A 20,022-nucleotide genomic window follows, 5' to 3' on the forward strand; every position below is an offset into this window, starting at 1 on the left:
AAAAGGACTCAGGGCCATCCCTTAAGGTTGGAGGAAAGGAAATTTCACCAGCAACAAAGGAAAGGGTTCTTTACAGTAAGGGCAGTTAAAATGTGGAATTCATTACCCATGGAGACTGTGATGGCAGATACAATAGATTGGTTCAAAAAAAGGTTGGACATCTTTTTAGATGGGAAAGGTATACAGGGATATACCAAATAAGTATACATGGGAAGGATGTTGATCCAGGGATTAATCCGGTTGCCAATTCTTGGAGTCAGGAAGGAATTAATTTTTCTCCTTAATGGGGTTTTCTGTTTGCCTTCCTCTGGATCAATAAGTATAGATATAGGATAAAGTATCTGCTGTCTAAATTTAGCATAGGTTGAACTTGATGGACGGAAGTCTTTTTCAACCTCATCTACTATGTAACTATGTAACTATGTAAGGGTCATTTAGTCAAATGTTTTAGCCAAAGCATTTTTAAGCCTGTAACCATGCCAAGGTGTCCCCTTATTACAGATCCTAACACTACGTGCAAACATTCTCTTTACCTCTCTGATGGAGGAAGAAGTCTTAGTAGACTGGCCAGTCACAGGTGTAATACAGAAACTACCATTTAAAGTGAGCTGGGCGAACTTAAAGCCAGGGAGGAGGGGTCACAAACATTCAGACAATGTTTACCAATTGAAATGTACCCCGCCATAAACCCCTGCAAGCTCAGAACTCAAACCCACCACACCATATATATTTGTGCCAAGGGGAGTGCTGCTTGGATTGTCCTTTTTTTTAAATATGGGCTGTAGCATTGGAGCTTGTTATCTATTGTAAAACCGCCAGGACTGAAGTGGTGTACAACTATTCTGCCTTAAAAAACTCTTTAAAAACATGTTTTTGCATTTGCTGCAGATGACACCCTGTGACACCCGGCATTAATACAGTCTGCTTAATTCATTCCTGTGCGATTGAAATGAACTGAATTGAATTAAACTGTCTCTGTTCCTTGTTCCAGTTCTAAGCTGGTTCTCGGCCTCTGACATGGTAACATATTTTGTGAAACTCAGCCCCCTGAGTAACTCCTGTGTTTTTCCTCTCCAGGATACCTAACGGTCACCATTGAACCCCTCCCTCCCGTGGTCGTGGGAGATGCTGTGACCCTGAAATGCAACTTCAAGACAGATGGGAGAATGAGGGAAATCGTCTGGTACCGGGTAAGAAAGCGAGCAACAGGCTATGACCTAAACACCCGTTGAACGTACCATCCCCAAATGTCCAGCGTTCAGTATCCTGAGATACTGTAGCCTCCATTTATTAGAACAGGCACAGCGCAAACAGCACCTCCCCAATCTAAAGCCTTCTGAGAAACCCTCAGCTTGCACACAGGATGTGTACAGTGTTAGCACTGGCACTGTCTCACAGTCACTGTGTCTCAATGACCAGGGCTCTATTATGATGGGGCTGAGGAATAGGGTGGGCACAGTGCGACTGTCTCTGAGCTGGGCTGGCATTGTGCCCATCCACCTACGCCTTCCAACATTGAGTGGGTTCTGGTAAGATTGGATTAACCCACTTTCCCGCTGCTGATCTCCTCTCCTCGCACAGTGATAAAGCGTGTGTGTGTGTGTGTGTGTGTGTGGTGTGTGTGTGTGTGTGTGTGTGTGTGTGTGTGTGTGTGTGTGTGTGTGTGTGTGTGTGTGTGTGTGTGTGTGTGTGTGCGTGTTAGAGGTTGAGTTCAGTTTTGCAGTTTTTAAATCATTTTGCTATTCTACAACATTGACAGAAAGTTTAAAATGACATCGCTGTGTTTATTTTTTATAAAATATTTTATTTGGGGAACAAAATGACTGCGTTGTTAAAATTCTATTTTTAAAACTCTCCCACACAAGATTCGCTGTTCAGCTGTTCTGTAGTTTTCAGACTTTGGAATTATGCCATTGGATGGGGAAATAGAAGCGTTAAAAAAATGAGTTTGTGCGTAAGTCAGGTTGGTCACATGAGGCATTTTCTCATTTCATGAAGTGTGTTAGGCAGAAATCCTCCTGTGTGGCAAGCTATAGCAATAAGGTGTCATCCTCTAGCCTGGCAGCTAACTGAAATAATCATTCAAATACTCAACAAACAGTCAGAGATACCAGGGGTGAGTATGGCCACAATTCTGCTATGATAGTTGGAGATGCCTTCTCCTTTGACAAGAGATTGAAGATGGCTATTCGGTAGCTCTGACAAACAATTTTGTTTTGGAAAATGCTAGACCAGGGCTGTACAGAGGTTGTAAGTGAATGCAGAAATGTAACCCCCCGCCCTCCCTTCCCTGGATGTGCCCCCCCCCCCGATATTATTTTAACCCAAAAGATGTGATGTTTTGATATGTATGTTCATTGTATTGATATTCAATAACATTTGAGTTACAAAAAAAAACCGGTGGGAAAAAGTTTTACTTAAATATAAATGAGAGTGTGAATCACCTTAGATTTCCCCCCCTGTTTTCTGGATTGTCGGGCACCTTAAAATGTAAAATATTGCATGTTTATGTCAACGGGTACATCTTGGCCTGCATTTTTATAACAGCGTGTCTTTCCTGGTAATGGCAGGAACATTAACCATTGTCACGTTAATGCCTTTAACCTATTCAGTTGTGGTAAAAATACAGCAACAAAGGGGTTAACTAATGTAAAAAAAGACCTCTTTTTTTTTCTGTCTCCCGCAAGATCACCTGGGTTAACCTGGTCATTTATTAATGAGCCCATTAAACAATGAAAGAAAAAAACAAGATGTAGTAACTGGTGAAAGTGTAGAAATGTACCAGATATTTGACACGATCTCTAGTCTCTAAATGCAAGGGCATCGTATACATTCTTGGAACTGGTCGGATTAGCAGACAACAGGGGACAGAGAGAGTACTCTCCATTTTCTGACAGATGTAAAAATGTATGGTAATTAAAATCTGATGTCATTCATATGGATAAAAAATAGATTTGTGGTGGGCAAAATTAGGCAGGTGCAACAATATCAAATAGGACTGGTTGTCTTTGTTGCGTATGAGATTTGGTTCCTCCTCAAAGATTAAAATTAGCCCTGTCAAGACAGTTGTCCCTGTGTGCATTATCATACAAATGCAACGGTGAGGATAGCATTATTCTAAGGGTTACAGGGAGAGAGTTACAGGGTATTTTATACTCTCTGATTCATTTGAGTTTAAAACCATTCTCTGTCCCAACCATAAATGTCACAAAAGATTGAATGGGAGATAAGACGCACGCGCAAAAGGTTGGCCTGTCCTTGTCACAGGGGGAAAGTTTGGAGCATGTAAACAATGCATTTGGATAGCAAAAGTGTGTGATTGCAAACTATTCCAACTTCACATTACAAAAGCCAGTATAACCAGCCTCACACTGATGAGACCCATAAGGACAAAACACCTGTGAGTAGGGTTACTGGCTCTGCACTTCTTTAATGCAGGTTATGCTGACAAAACTGCGTAATGCATCAGGCATAAGCTTATGGTTCATGTTAAAATTGAAATGAACTAAAAGGTGACACTGTGTGCTCATTTGCACGTCATTTCCCAGAATCCCTGGCTGCAGTCTAAGAGATAATGGGGTTGCAGACCTGTCTGCGACGTGAATGTGCTCACAAGTGACATATTTTTATTTGCGGTATGAAAAGTAGAATTCAACAGAGGGGTGTTATACCAAATAACACAGGAATTCTCATATTTCAATCTCACGACCTCTTGAAGAGTCTAATAGTGGCTAACTTATTAGGCAAATCTCTATGTAAGTTTCGAGGAGCCCACCACTCAGCAATGATAGTAATAAAGGTGACTGTAGGGTGCACCTAAGGGGGGAGAGTGCAAAAAAAAAAATCCACAGGTGGATAGAAAGGAAAAGGTAGCTACATTTCTGGCACCCATAGTGGTCTCTCCTGCTAGAGGTTGTGCATGGGAAAAGAGACTTTTTCCTCGCTATCCCCCTGTGGATATTTTTCAACGTATTAGGCATTCTGTTTTTAGCATTTTATTTGATGAAACTGTCTGCAGTTATATAGTGTATATCTTTGTAGCATTCCTTTTCTGTACACAAACACTGTATCACTTTTCGTATATTAAATCTAAAATGTAATAAGTACTGTCTTTGAGCTCTAATTGCACCTAGTACCTTCGTAAAGAGATTAACCAAATTTTGGGACATATTTTGCTACAGTACATTGGGTTTTTGTGTTAGTTACATATATTTTTTTTTAGTGAACAGGAGACCAAGAGCTCCTGAGGGTAAGATCATAAATTATTCTTGGTAGTGGCAGCGTAGTAATAGAGGTGTAGTGTGACGGTTTTTGGGGAGATATTGTTCATTTTTAATGCCCTGTGGGGAAGTACTGTAGGCGAGTCAGCTGAATAGCTGGATGTTTTAACCCCTTTCACATACAGAAGTCCCATGCACACAGGTGTGGTTTTTGTGACAACCATAATCTCTTCTCTCTGTGGTATTTGATGACCGCTTGTTAAGGGAATTAAATTAATCTTACCTTGTCATATCCATATTATTATTTATAAATTTACCATTGTGGTGTGTTCGAATAATGTTATGCACTGTTTTTCTTTAAATGTATTCTTGTGCAAAACATAATGCATTATCCTCATCTACACTGAGCTAAAATGTATATAGGGCTGCCACCTACATTCAGAAAACCCAAACAGTTTTAGCTAGGTTTTACGCACTCCGTGGTCGTCGCTCATCACTTGCACATGCGCGGTCGTCGCTCATCACTTGCACATGCGCGGTCGTCGCTCATCACTTGCAAATGCCGGTCGTCGTTCATCACTTGCACATGCGCGGTAGGCTTTCATTCGCGCATGTGCGGTCGACATTCCCTGGCATTTTTAGTTATTTAAAAATTCCTCCGGAACAGCGACCTTCTATCAAAAAGTCGGACGTGCCCTGTAAACTACAGACATATGGTAGCCCTAACTTCCAGTCCAAGTTAAAATCGTGCACCTGATCAGTCCATTTGGAGACAGGTGATCACCCTCTGAGCAAACATTAAAGTAACTCAATGCTGTATCAATCCTATTATATCAGAAATCATACAATGCTTATTAAGAGTAGACAAGCCCCCTATAGATTTATAAACCCTACGAGTAAGCCTTGTAGCACTTTAATGCTGTACCAGCCATGTCTATGAGGATATGGTGAGCCTGCTAACATTTGTAGAGGGCACCTATGGAGGGCAAAGATGTAGAGTTGCTTGGTGGCTTCTCCAAAAAGGCTGGACACAATGGTGAAAGGTGCAACATGCTCGAGACACACATGCTCCAAGGTGTTTTCTCCTCATCTTGGCCACACCTCAGGCTCCTGATAACTCCTCCTGATTGGCTGCATTATCCAGCAGCAGCCAATCAAGATGGAGAAAGTTGCCCAGCATCCCTAGCAACAGCCCTGATCAGGGAAATCCCGCACTTCCCCAAGCTGGTCAGGTCACTATGTCCAGAGAGGTGATACCGGATACATACATGTCTAGTATTGCCTCTCATTTTTTTACTGGACAGAGTGTTCAAATACAGGACAGTCCGGTACAATACTAGACACCTGGCAACCCTATGAGGATGTGTTGATTCTGTTTCATTGTGAAGTGTAGGCATGGGCGCTTGCCCCCCCCCCCCCCCTCCCTCCTGGATCACTCGCAGTCCCGGACTGTTTATGGCGCCGTACAGTACATTAACGGTGCTATAAATGCCAAAAACAGACTCCGAGAGCACTGGAACAGAGGTGGGTGGGTCCCCCTGGCGCCGCGGCAGGCAGCTAGTGGTAGGCTAGCCTACGCTGCTATGCAGGAGGAAGCGCAGCGCACTGTCATTGGTAGCACTCGGGAGTGAGGCGGCTCTCATTGGTAGCACTACCTACCAATGAGAGCCGCCTCACTCCCAAGTTGGGACCAATCTGTGCCGCGGCTGGTCCCACCATTGTGCTGCGGCGGCGCCGGTGCCAACAAGTCCACTCATCATTGGTAGCTGAGCGCTACCAATGTGGGAGCTGCCGCCATCCCTTGATGACCCAGTCCCTGAGTCGGACCAATCATGGTCCCACTCTGACCTCCACACTCATCACGCGGCCTTCCACCCATCATGCTCCCGCCTCCTCTGACTCGTCGTCAATTTGCGCAGGCTCACAGTTAAGAGAGTCTGCTGAAGAGTGAAGATGCAGGCAGCAGCACTCTCTCTGCGCAATAGGCCCCGGCGGCCCCGGCACTCTGCAGAGTAGACTGCAATTAGTTCTGAAATCTGAATCCAATAATCAACAAACCACAGTAGTTTTGCTGCCTCAGGAGGCAGGAGGTAGCATTTGGCACACATTTTTAACTCCTCCCTCTGCTCTGGAACCTTTCCATCCTCCTTCAAACATGCAACAGTTATACCATTACTCAAAAACAGCAAGCTTGACCCTACCTGTCTTTCTAACTATCGACCTGTCTCCCTCCTGAGTTTTGCCTCTAAACTCCTTGAACGTCTTGTATTCTCTCGCTAGCTCCATTTTCTCAACACCTATTCTCTCCTAGACCCTCTAAAATCTGGCTTCCGCACTGCTCACTCCACGGAAACAGCCCTCACTAAAATAACTGACGACCTCCATGCTGCCAAAGACAGAGGTCATTACACTCTGCTCATATTACTCGACCTCTCTGCAGCATTTGACACCGTGGACCATCCTCTTCTCCTTCACATTCTCCATACTCTTGGTATTCGGAACAAAGCTCTATCCTGGATCTCATCCTTCCTCTCCCATCGTACTTTCAGTGTCTCTTCTGTTAACACCTCCTCCTCCTCTATTGATCTCTCTGTGGGGGTACCCCAGGACTCTGTCCTGGGACCTCTTCTCTTTTCTCTGTATACACTCTCTCTAGGTGACCTAATAACATCTTTTGGGTTTAATTATCACCTCTATGCGGACGACACACAAATATACTTTTCAACACCCGACCTTACACCTGCTGTACAAACCAACGTTTCTGAATGTCTCTCTGCTATATCATCCTGGATGGCCCTCCGCCGCCTTAAACTCAACATGGCTAAAACAGAGCTCCTCATACTTCCTCCCAAACCTGGCCCTACTACCTCCTTCCGCATTACTGTTGGAAGTACTATCATTCACCCAGTAGCCCAAGCACACTGCCTAGGGGTCACACTCGACTCCTCTCTCACATTCGCCCCTCACATTCAAAACATTTCTAAAACTTGTCGCTTTTTCCTCCGCAATATAACAAAGATACGCCCTTTCCTCTGTTGCTCGACTGCTAAAACTCTGACTCAGGCCCTCATTCTCTCCCGTCTTGATTACTGTAACCTCCTGCTGTCCGGCCTTCCTGCCTCTCACCTGTCTCCCCTACAATCTATCCTAAACGCTGAAGCCAGAATCACTCTACTCTTTCCGAGATCTGTCTCAGCATCTCCCCTCATGAAATCCCTCTCCTGGCTTCCGATCAAATCCCGCATCTCACACTCCATTCTTCTCCTCCTCACTTTTAAAGCTTTACACTCTTCTGCCCCTCCTTACATCTCAGCCCTAATTTCTCGTTATGCACCATCCAGACTCTTGCGTTCTTCTCAAGGATGTCTTCTTTCTACCCCCTTTGTATCTAAAGCCCTCTCCCGCCTTAAACCTTTTTCACTGACTGCCGCACACCTCTGGAATGCCCTTCCCCTCAGTACCCGACTAGCATCCCCTCTATCCAACTTTAAGACACACTTGCTTAAAGAAGCACATGAATAGCACTGTGGATATTCTGAACACATGATACATAAAGCTTGGCCCCCTGCAGACGCACTTTCCAGAACTTCCTCCTACTGTCTCTGTACGTTCTCCCTACCTACCAATTAGACTGTAAGCTCCTCGGGGCAGGGACTCCTCTTCCTTAATCTCTAAAGCACTTATTCCCATGATCTGTTATTTATATTATCTGTTATTTATTTGATTACCACGTGTATTACTGCTGTGAAGCTCTGTGTACATTAATGGCGCTATATAAATAAAGACATACAACACAAAGACAACATGACGTTTCGCTGGGTGCCAGTGCCACCGCATGCATCATGGTGGCTATTTATTAAGCTGAGCTGAATAGTGTGAGAAAGATTCTGAGAGAATGGAGAAATATTATGGAAAAAGCAAGACAGAGGCAGGGTGAGAGTGAGAGAACAGCGAGAGAGAGTAAAAGTAAAATAGATACAGCAAAAGAGAGACAAAGGAGCATGATGTTACTATGGATGGAAAAAGAAAGATGGGGAGAGAGGGAGCACATGATAGAAAAAACCCTGTGCTGTGTCTTGTGTGTTGTTGAAAAAACAAGGAGAAGCAGACAGTGAAAAACGAGGAAAAGCAAGCAAGCACTCAGGAAAACGGGGGAGCGGAAGGAGAGAGCAGAAAAAAACGAGGCAAATGAGAAAGCACTTAGAAAAAAGGGGGAGAGGAAGGAGAAAGCAGTAAAAAGTGGGGCAAAAGCATGAGAAAGCACTCAGAAAAAGGGGGACAGGAAGGAGAAAGCAGTAAAAACAAGGCGAAAGCAGGAGAAAGCAGTGGGTTTATATCTTCATGGGGGTTATATGATTATCTGGTGTTGTGGGGTTATACCTGGTGATGTGGGATTATATCTGGTGAATGATGTGGATGCCATCCAATGCTAAGGCAAGTGCTGTGGGATTATAACTGGTGTTGTGTGGCAAGTGTTTTGGGTGCAATCTGCTGCTGTGGGTGCAATCTAGTGCTGTGGCAAGTGAAATCTGGCACTACAGTATATATATATTGTGTGTGTGTACAGTCATACTAATAAGTGCTCCCACATAGCTCGTAGGTCACAGCATGCCCCGTTCCACAGCGGAACGGGATGGACCCAATGATGCCACCAAGGGGAAACCCTATTGGGTGAGGATTATATAAAGAAAACATTCTGTTTTCCTTGCTTTTTTGAAAAAGAGTTGGTTTCTTGTGCCCCACCTGGCAGGCACACATCATGTCGGAGGATCCTGCGCAGAGAAGCAGCCTTAAAAAGTAGTAGTACGGCTGGATTTTCTGCACTTAAGCGCCAGTGACATGGCAAGTTCTCCAGGCACCCACCAGATCCTGCAACCCTGAGTAGCTGCTCTTTTTTGATGTCATAACTACACTTTCACAATTGCTTTATTAACCTTCAAGCTTTCTCAAATTTGCTTGAAAATGCACCATTTGCCCACTCTTTTTTTCAAAATTTTCTCGGGGGGGAGAACCCCCCTTATGCTGGTCGGGCTCGCTCGCCACAGTGCACTCACCACCACTTTTACGCCGGGCACTGACCGTTAAAATTATGCCCACCCCCCGTGAAAAAATTTCTGCGGACGCCCATGAGTGTAGGATATTTAAAGATAAACTACCTCAGTTTGCATGTACAGTATGAGATGCCACTGCTTTAAAGAACCGTTTCCATAAAGTCTAGAAACATGTTCCCTTAGCGCAATGCAATTCCGGAGCAAAATAATTTCACCAGATGTATTAGAAAAAAAATTCAATTTTTTTGCACTAGAATTGCACTACTTTGCCTCGATGCCTAAGGCCCCCAAATGTTAATATAATAGGGGTGTGGTATGGATGAGTTATTTGAAGTAACCGCAGTCCGAATATCTTTTACAAGGTGGGAGTGCAGCGTTACGTAAACCTAAGTGACTACACATTGGGACAGAAATAAGTACCTTGTCTCTTCCCTGGGTGGTGCCTATGATTTTAATGCTTATCTTATCTTCAAAATTAAATATGAATGTGATAGAACAAGGTGTATAGTGATGTCCTTATTTGTGCCTTCTGAATTATTTACCTGTAAATGGTGTAGTACAACTTCTTGTACATGCATTCTGCATAACACACTTCCTTTTTCTTAGCAATTTAGATAAAAACATTTTTCTTGAGCAGTAATCTCTCTCCTACGCTCACCAAATAATCCTCTTGCTAGCGACTGCAATCCTAATCTCTCAATCCCACATCCTTGCTGTATTAATATTTCTAGCCCGGCAGTGCGATATACATATTTTGTCACAGATTTCAGTACTAGGTCACATTTTGTTCTAGTTTTAGATAATCAAGAAAGAAAAGTTTTCGTTTTGTGTAAGACCTCATAATTACTTGAAACGTTACCGTACATCTGAGTCCATTTTCGGACCTCTGAAGAAGTATTTTTAATGCACAGACGACTGTACGTATATATTCATTGAGAATTATACTGTTAGTCTATTAAAGGGTCAGTTGCAGAAATATGTTTGTATTGTAAAGGCAGTAAGGCCCAGAGACTGGCTGCCACATTTTAGCCTGGTTGGGGGGGGGGGGGGGGGAGGGGGTACACACATATACACTCATGCACCATGCACACCTACATGCACTGAATATACACACCATACATGCATCATATATACATGCACCAACGACCCTGATCCCACGCCTCCTCTCTGCTATCGCCCCACATTCTGTCCCTTGCCCCCCAGACTAGTCCTGCTATAGCCCATATTTATGTACTAAGTGGTGCAATGATATAGGCTCCTTCCGGCGACAGAAGACATCTTTATTGACCATTCAAATGAATAGGCCATAAGGTGTCCTGCATGTCCAGCAGATACGGCATAGCATCATACAGTAAATATGGTATCTTTCAAGTTAAATATCTAGCCCATTTCTTGTTTGGGATGCTAGAAACTACAATGGAAATTTTCTTTGAAAGTCCGGCTCTCCCCACCTGCAGGCCTCTTCCTCTATCTCTGTCCCACGCTGGGCCCTCTGATGTCATTAGCGTGCCGGGCCTCTCTGACGTCGGCGCACCAGAAGTGAGCTTGGTCTAGCTTCCGGCGCATGGCGCCATGCATGAGCGGGCATGCACACGCTGATGTCAGATAGTCCGGCGTGGGATAGAGATAGAGGAAGAGGCCTGCAGGTGGGGAGAGCCGGGGCCTGCCGGCAACTGCTTTGTCTGGCGGCTGGGCTCCCCGGCAGTCACCACCCCCTTCCCGGCAGTCATTGCCCCCCCATCCCAGCAGTCACCCCCCCCCCTGGCAGTCACCGGGCCCAGCCTGACCATCAGCAAGGTAAATCTATTTTTATAATATGTATTGTTTTTTTTTGTTTTTTTTAATATGTACTGGGGGAGTGGGGGTCTTTTTAATGTGTATTACGGAGTGGGGGGGAGGGCTTTTTAATGTTTATTGAGGGAGTGGGGGGTCTTTTTAATGTGTATTACGGAGTGGGGGGGTCTTTTTAATGTTTATTGAGGGAGTGGGGGGGTCTTTTTAATGTGTATTACGGAGTGGGGGGGGGGCTTTTTACTGTGTATTGGGGGTGGTTTTTTTAACTTTGTATTGGGCAAGTGGGGGGCTTTTTATTGTTTATTGGGGGGATTGAGTGAGAGTGAGGTAATTGACGGAAGGTGGGGGCGAGTTAGAGGAGAGGGGGGAGTGAGTGAGTGAGGAAAAGAGGGAGTAAGGCTGCGCTCAGGGGGCCGGGGTCACGATGGACAGTGCTCGCGCCCGCCCTTTCGCGAGGCCGTCTCCCGCACGATGTGTGAACAACCCTACTGCTGAGCTTCAGGAGATTAGGGAGGCGATGGGGGGCGTGGCGAACACGTCACGGAGCTGGTTCGTCCTTATTGACTGAACCAGCTCACGTGACGCTGACGTCACGCAACAGCAGCCTCTAATCTCAAAATCACTTGTATCCCCAAGGTGCAGCCATGTCAACGCGCTACAGTGCCAACAGGTGCCGCAACTACCACGCTACCTTCCATAGACTACCATGGAAGAGTCCCTGACGTGCGCGCGCATGTCGTGACGCCGGCACCCAGAGCACAGCCTAAGAGTGAGACACAGGGGAGAGACATACATGTGGACGGGAGGGGGGGTGAGTGAGGAAGAGGGAGTGAGATGGGGGTGGGGAGAGAAGTACATGGGAAGAGGGTGGGAAAAAGAGGGGACTCATGAGGTGGGAAATGGAGGGGGGGGCGCTCCGGGGAGGCACTGGGGGGGGGGGGCTGGATGTAACTCTAGTCCTGGGCCACAGGAAATCTGTCTGCGGCCCTGCACGGAGCTACCCATATTGTATGCTTCATTAAAGAGGTGTGTTTTAAGAAAGGTCTTAAAGTTGGACAGAGAGGGTGCTAGTCGAATATTGAGGGGAAGGGCATTCCAGGGGTGTGGGGCAGTCAGTGAGAAAGGTTTTAGGTGTGAGAGGGCTTTAGATACAAAAGGGGGTAGACAGAAGACATCCTTGAGCAGAACGCAAGAGTCGAGACGGTGTATAGCGAGAATTTAGGGCTGGGGTGTAAGGAGGGGCAGAGGAGTGTATAGCCTTAAAGAGAGGAGGATCATTTTTTCCAATTATACCTGCAAAAAAAGTCCCTTTTTACAAATGCGAATTTGATATATGACATTTTTGAGAACAAATAATCAGATTGGAATAAATTAGCGTATTGCTAAACATTTTAAAGACATGTGGCACATATTATGAGTGCAACTCTTAGTTTTTGCCCATATGGCCTTTACTTTTCATTTTTCAACCTCATCGCACACTGTATATTCTGAAACGCTTGAGCAGTTTTCTTTTGGAAGTAATAGTGTTGTCAGTTTTATGTTAAGGGACTCTAACAATATTCCTACTAAAGCATTCTTCAGTTCTTACTCTATTATACCACTGGCCTTAATCATTATCACACTGGAGTTATCGGGTTAATTTTATTGACCCCCAATTCCTTGATACCGTACATAGGGAGTCATTTCACCAAGTTTCCCTTCTGAAGAACCAGGGCAAAACAATTGTACTAGATTAAGCAAAAGCAACAAAAAAACCCTGTTTATTTTATAATCTTTTCAAAATAATAGTTTGGTACAGTAGTAAGATTGATTTAAGTGTAGGGTCATAATATAGTGCTTCACAATATAATACTCTACATTACAGTTCAATATAATACAACACAGTCAAGAGCTATTTTGAGTTATACAGTAGGACTACGTTTGTTACAGAGATGCGCGGCCAAATTACATTGAAACTCTGAAAGCTGTAGCATATCGTGAGGTTTTCCAGGGAAGCCAAATCCCACTAAATGTATCAAAAGATCCATTCTGCAAACTTGTAAGACATTTCATGAGATTAACGTATTTTAATGTTTGTAAAATCATAGTCATAGGAGGAGGTTCCTCTTGTTCCAGTAGCTAGCGTATTTATTGGCTGATAATATGTGTGAGGTTAATATTTAGGACTGTTTAGGCATGTCTTGGGATCGTTTGTGAAATAATGCCATCAATGGATTTCTTGATACTGCACAACTAGTTTGGAACTGCAATGAAATCAAAGTTCTGGGACCAAGTTCTGGACATTTTGGGACAAGACCACCAGATACAGGACATTGTACCAACCGCACCACATCCTCTCCAGCATCTGTTGGAAGACCGTGGGTATGTTTTTTGGAGTCTAACTGGGACTAGGTACCAATGCAGTAGGACTTTATACCCGCTTTCCTTTATATTTGTGCTGATTGAGTTCTTAGATGTGCTAGTAGAAAATCACATCACATTACTTTTAATAGAAACCTTTTTCTTTGAGAAATCTAGTGCTTTTTTTTTTGCACTTGGTTTTTGTCCCAAAGATTGTCCCAGTTTTGTACCCCGGGGACTTTAGTAAATAAACCCTAATATGCACCCCTATAAATAAACTCCATTATAACATCTATAGTCTGTGGTATTACAATACCCATTGGACAGCCAGGCCTATTTGAAAACGAATTAAACATGATACAACAAGCATTAAAAAAACAATAGGTAAGGCCGGGTAATTTCTTTTTACACTGCATTATTTCCAAGATACAGTATTACTGCACCAGTGGTAACATCCAGACATCCTGCGATCTTCACTCACGGTGCTTTCGTTTTCTTATAGAGCAAAGCGACATTGTATTAATAAATTGAATAGAGCACAGCAATGTCACATTAACAATTTGATGTTACTTTTGCACCGGCGTACCCAATGAAGCATAGAAACATCACTTTAACAAATTAAATGGAGCATACCGCCAGTGCCTTTAACAAATTGAATGAAATATAGTGACATTGCTTTAATAAAGTGATACCAATTTCACTGTTACAGGTTTGTCGTAGGCTATGATACCCTTTTAGGGGGCTAATGTGAAGGTACAGTGCGCACAGGTTTCGAAAGCTCTGTACATGATATTTTCATCAATGAAGAACTCCCACTAATTAGTCCCTTAAAAAAGTGTCACAACCTACAGTACAACAAATGTGCACTTTTCGTTGATGGCTGTTAGATTGTTAAAATGGATCACTGTTAAAGCAAACTGAAGTCTCGGTTTTCTGTATTTTGTGCAGTATAGGGGAGTAGCAAAAACGAGTTTAAATCCACAATCTTTTCATTTTCCCTTTATTCAAATGATAAGGGCATTAATTACCATAGCCAGTTTGTATTCATGAGACACACTGTAGAAATACCCATTTAGGTCAATGTCACTTTAGACTTCCTATCATAACATTTCTGATTCAGGAAAAGAGGTCCAGGACCTTTTTGTTTATGGTCCAGTGCAATCAGCCAAAAACAAACATTCACTAGAATGCGTTTTTTGGGGGACTCATTAAAGTGTGATCGGCCTCATTCAACCACATTGAATAGGACCCTTAGATAGGAGATGGCAGAGTTACTGAAGTAAATGATCAGGAAAAAGAAGTGACTAAACTGTATTTAACTGGTACATAACATGACACATTTCTGCATTCGCTAAACATTCCAAATGGTGTAGTGAGAAATACTGTAACGGGGGATTTAATGTGTGATATAAAAAAATAGTAATTGGAGGATGAATCTAGCTCCTCTTTCTGAAGAGATTCCTGCAGGAGGAAAGATGCCTGTTCTGGCTCCCAAGAGCTCTTCAAACAGACTGAATGCTTTCTTGGCTCTCCAAACGGGCAGACCGAAACCTGTTTCTGGATCCTAATCTGTGCTTAAGGTGAAAGGCCTGGTTCTAATCTCCAGTTAGAGCTGCAGGATAGAGACCTGATTCTGGATCACCAGTCATATATGGAGAGGATTGGTTCTGTATCACCTGTAAGAGCTGTAGAAGAGGTCTGACTCTGGATTCCCAATTAGAGTAGCAGAAGAGAAGCTAGTTCTGGATCTATTATGGATAGATACCTCGTTCTAGATCCACAGTCAGAGCAGCAAAAAAGGGGGCTTGGTTTTCGATTCCCAGTCAGCGCTTCAGGATAGAGGCTTGGTTCTGGGTCTTGAGTTATTGTAGTAAACTGGTTATTTCACTCCTCGCTCCCCACTGAGGCCGCATTGTCTCTGTCCTTTCTGTTTGCAGCTCTGGGGATAGCTGTTCAGCTGACTGCACACAATGCAGGAAGCACTGCTACCATGAACACATTATAACACATCTATTGCAGCCTCTGGCCAGGAGAGGTTACCATGACTACTTCTTTTAAGCCCCGTCTGCTGTCCTGATTTTCTCAGAGTAAAGGTCGGTGTTTTACTTCTTTTTATAAGCAGTGACCAGAGGAGCAGGTGGAGGGGGCAAGGGTAGAGTTGCCTCCTGGCCCCGGATTAAAAGAGCATTGCTGTTTTTCAAACTGAAAATGGAGAATTGAAAGCTGGAACTGGTTGAAAATGTCCTGAAAGCCTCCGTTACATTAAACAGAAAGTCTCACACTTATTTTTTTAAAGATCTCTAGATCTATTGTAAAAACCAGCACTTGCTAAAGTTATTGTCCATCTAGAGCCAGATGGCACCCCGATTCCATGGAGAAACGCTATTGTATGACACTGACATTGTATATCTGATGAATTAGATGATTAATATAGTTTCCTGCCACCCAATTCCCCTTTCCTTCTCTGAATAAACTATTGGGAGAAGCACATTTTACAGTATCAGCAATATTTAATATGAGCTTATACTGAAAGACTTGTACCCTAAAAACACTCGCCCAAGTGGCATCCCGTTGGATGCTTGCAACCTCTCTTTGATGGTTTAAAAATAGGCCTATGACACATATGAAATAATATATATTTATCACAAGCTATGGTGCAATTATTAAAATGGGGAAGTAAGAAGGAATTAATCATAAATTAATAATGTAATTAGAATGGTGAGGGTTTTCTTTAAGGAGCCTCACATATGTTCTTGTACATTCATTTTCATCTACAATAATTTACTCATTTGAGTGTTCTAATTACGTAGATGAATGTAACATCTCTAATTCGTGAAATACTATACATTATCACTGTGCATCCTCCCAATCCACATGGGTGGAACGTGTTGTGTATCAGGGTGGACATGGTCATTGAGTGATGTTATGTGGTTTTCCCAATCATTGCCATAGACAATTGTTTGTCCACTATAGCCACCAGAGACGCTGATGTCTTTACTGTGGGACAGTAATGGGGATGTGTACTCCCACTAGTGTTTGGAACACTTAACGGCAACCTCAACCCTCTATAGAAGAAGCTCAGCCAAGACCTGACAGCTCAATAGATGTCTCCTTTGTGCTCTTGCTCTTTGCTATTAGATGCCTCTTTTGCCCTTGCTTTGTGACTGGATATCTAATTTTCTCATTATGTATGTCTTTGACTGTCTTTGCTTATATTGGGTTATTTTTTTTTGATTTCCCTATCCCATTCTCACTATGAGTTTTCCCGTCTCTGTGAGCCTCATGTCAGTCTCCGTGCTTCTGCCAGTATTCCCTGAGTTTCTCATGTGTCTGCTCCTCGACTTTACCTGTCTGGTATTAAACACAAGGAAAAAAGTTACATATTTGATTGAGGAGCAAATTTAGTTGAATAATTTGTGCACCTAAATTAAATACTCAGCCCAGACATTGGCCATCACATGAATTCACAGCTTGGCAATCTGCCCTTGTATGTAGAAGGTGCATGTGAGCATATGTAGCCCCGGCTACAAATGTGTGTACTGTGAACAATGCAGAGTTGGTCTACCCCCCCTATCACATGTGCACTGGGGAATGGGAGGCGCTGCGGTGCCTGGTCTGCCTGGCAACACATGACAATGATGGTCTTCTAAGGGAGGAAGGACTCAGGACCCGCCACATCACATATAGACTGTGGAAATAGAGGGGTTACATATGTATATTTATATGGTACCAACCATCTATGCTACAGTTCCAATTCAAGAAATAATAATAAAAAAAGTATACGGATAAGTCCACCACACAATAATGTAAACATTAGAAAATAGGAATATCTGCTAATCTCCTGTCGCTTCATAATTATCTTCTGCAACTAGTCACAAAGTAAGTTATGGTGAGTAAAATAAAGTCAGAAAATCCCTCCAGTGAACAGTGTATTAATAAAAATACCACTTGTGAGCACATTCCCATGTATTAGGCATATTTGTCCCGACAAAAACCGGTGACAAATGTTGCGCATGCGCAATTGGTGTTTATTGGCTGCAGAAGAGTGACTGGCACTTGCCGAACGCTCGTGTGCATGCGCAGGCAACGCAAAGAAAAACTGGGACAGTGACCAGAAATGTCGAGACCTGGGACAAGCAGCTAAAAACCAGGACTGTCCTGGCTAAACCGGGTCGTCTGGTCACCCTACTCAGACAGGTCTGCGACCCTGCTTTTCACCATTATCTCAGAATACAGTGCTTCCACATCAGTCAGGGATTCTGGCTAATGACATGCAAAATGAGCACACAATCACCTTTTTGCGTCTTGTCCATTTTAACATGGATCCCTATAAGCGTATGCCTGCCGTATATTTTCATGTTTTCAGTGCGACTTAGTAAATAAAGATACTAATTGTGAGCACATTCACACGTCTCAGATAGGTCCACAACCCTGCCTGTCCCCAATTATCCCTTAGCACAAAACTAGGGCCCTTAACTCCGTTACCTTTTGCTTTCCTCTAGCATGAAAAATACATCAATTATTTAAAAACGGAAAACATTATACATTTTGAAATGATCAAACCACTACACGGATGAGGGGGGGAACATTGCAAAGCTTTTCCAAGTCGGCCTCTCAGTAAATTCACAATCCTGTAAGTCACTCTCAGTCACCTGATTTTGAAAGCATGCAGATATGTCACTACACGAGGAAGTAAGCAGGACAGATTACAGTCTTTTTTTTAAAGTACCCCACTTTAACTTTCGTCCCAGTGCATCCTGGGAGTTTAAGTGCATCTTTTACTTATTTAAATCAATGACAGCATGTGCAGATGCCTTGATTTTTGCAGTTATAAAGCCAGAGAGGAATAAATAAACCCAGCGCTAAATAAAGACGAGGTGTGTGTATTTATTTGCTTATGCTTATGCTTGCTCACACATCACTGGCACTCTTGTAAACATTAGAATAAAAATATAAATGCATTATACATGTGCTGTCTTGGCTGCAGTTCAGCATCCATTCTTAGCTCATATTTGTTTTGCTGCCGAGGTTGCCAACTAGAGGCTGGTCTTTAGTACTTGTCTGCTTTCTTCTTCTTCAGAAATTAGGGCCGAATCTGCGGAGTTGCGTAAAGCCAGGGCTCAGAACTAGGGATGTGCAAATTTTTTGCCTGACTTTGAGAATGTGGGGAAAAAGAGGCCCCAAAAAAGAAGACATTTAAAAGAGAGAGACTGAACTTTTTAAGGATAAAAGTTTTAATTGAATATTTTCAAATATTGAAGAGCTACTCATAACGGGACATTACTGTACCTTAAACTAGTATTTTTTTTTTAACCTTTTTTAGGTTAAGGAACCCTATAATTATATTGTGAAATTCTGAGGAACCCCAACCCTCTCTAATAGCGCGTATGAGATCACATCCATTGTAAAGAATCACAACCCTCTCTAATAGCGCGTCTGAGTTATAAGATGCATTGTAAGGAACCCCAACCCTCTCTAATAGCGCGTATGAGATCAGATGCATTGTAAGGAACTCCAACCCTCTCTAATAGCCCATCTGAGATCAGATGCATTGTAAGGAACCCCAACCCTCTCTAATAGCGCGTCTGAGATCAGATGCATTGTAAGGAACCCCAACCCTCTCTAATAGCGCGTCTGAGATCAGATGCATTGTAAATTCTTCTGTACTTGGTACAATATTTAAATGACCTGAAAACTGCAGGGAACCCTTTAGGGATGCCCGGGGAACCCCTGTTTAAAAACACTACCCTGAACAGTCATGGACGTTATTTTCCCTGAGGTTAACGGATATCAGCATAGCTAATTACAGATGTAGCAGAACTTAAGGTTTCCAGCACTGGGGTAAGCTGTGGTCATGCGTTGTGGCTGCCCCAGCGCCGGAGAATTAACACTGTGGTGGGTTGGATTCAGCATGGACCTCTTGCAGACAGTACGTCCCGCTACATCTATATGTACAAAAACAACGGTGGTTGTATATTTCAGTGTTTCTCAACCAGTGGGACGCAAAGGTGAAGATAGAACTAGGGACGTATTGACCTATATGGGGCATTGGGCTTGCGCGAGTGGGCAAGTGCTGCGGGCCTGTCTCAGGGACTCCCGAGCAGCGATGGCTGGCGGGTCCCTTGCTCCAGATGCAGCAGCAGCTGGTGGTCACTGCAATTCTCTCCCTCCTCCTGTGGGAACCAGAAGTTGGGTTCGACTGCAGCCCGACCAGAGGAGAGAGCTGCAGAGTCCCCAGACCGGCACGAACTGGAGCAGCATTGAGGAGACCTCCTCACCCCAAGGCAAGAGAGAGAGTGTGTGTGTGTGTGTGTGTGTGTGTGTGTGTGTGTGTGTGTGTGTGTGTGTGTGTGTGTGTGTGTGTGTGTGTGTGTGTGTGTGTGTGTGTGTGTGTGTGTGTAAGTGGAAGAGAGTGAGTGAGAAGTGAGTGGTATGAAAAGGGGGAGAGAAAGAGTGGAGCAGAAGGGTAGAGAGAGAGTGGGGATCAGAGAAGGGGGAAGTGTAAGGGGTAAGAGAGAGTGATGAACAGAGAAAACGGGTGAGTGTAAGGGGAGAAGGAGGGAAGAGAAAGAGAGAGTGGGGAACAGAGAAGGGGGATGTGTAAGGGGGTAAGAATG

The 20,022-nt window shown here is 43.7% G+C and overlaps 1 protein-coding gene across 3 annotated transcripts in view; it reads left to right on the top strand.

Moving 5' to 3' along the window:
* Nucleotides 1–20,022, top strand: part of IGSF21 (immunoglobin superfamily member 21) — a 462,769-nt gene that overhangs the window by 165,767 nt on the left and 276,980 nt on the right. For all 3 annotated transcript variants that reach the window (XM_075605996.1, XM_075605994.1, XM_075605995.1), the window contains exon 2: nucleotides 1,078–1,190. In XM_075605996.1, the coding sequence (XP_075462111.1) occupies nucleotides 1,167–1,190 (24 nt within the window). In that variant the 5' untranslated portion in view covers nucleotides 1,078–1,166. The remainder of the gene's footprint in view (nucleotides 1–1,077; nucleotides 1,191–20,022) is intronic.

This window comes from Ascaphus truei, chromosome 6, assembly GCF_040206685.1.
Source record: "Ascaphus truei isolate aAscTru1 chromosome 6, aAscTru1.hap1, whole genome shotgun sequence".
NCBI classification, from domain to species: Eukaryota; Metazoa; Chordata; class Amphibia; order Anura; family Ascaphidae; genus Ascaphus; species Ascaphus truei.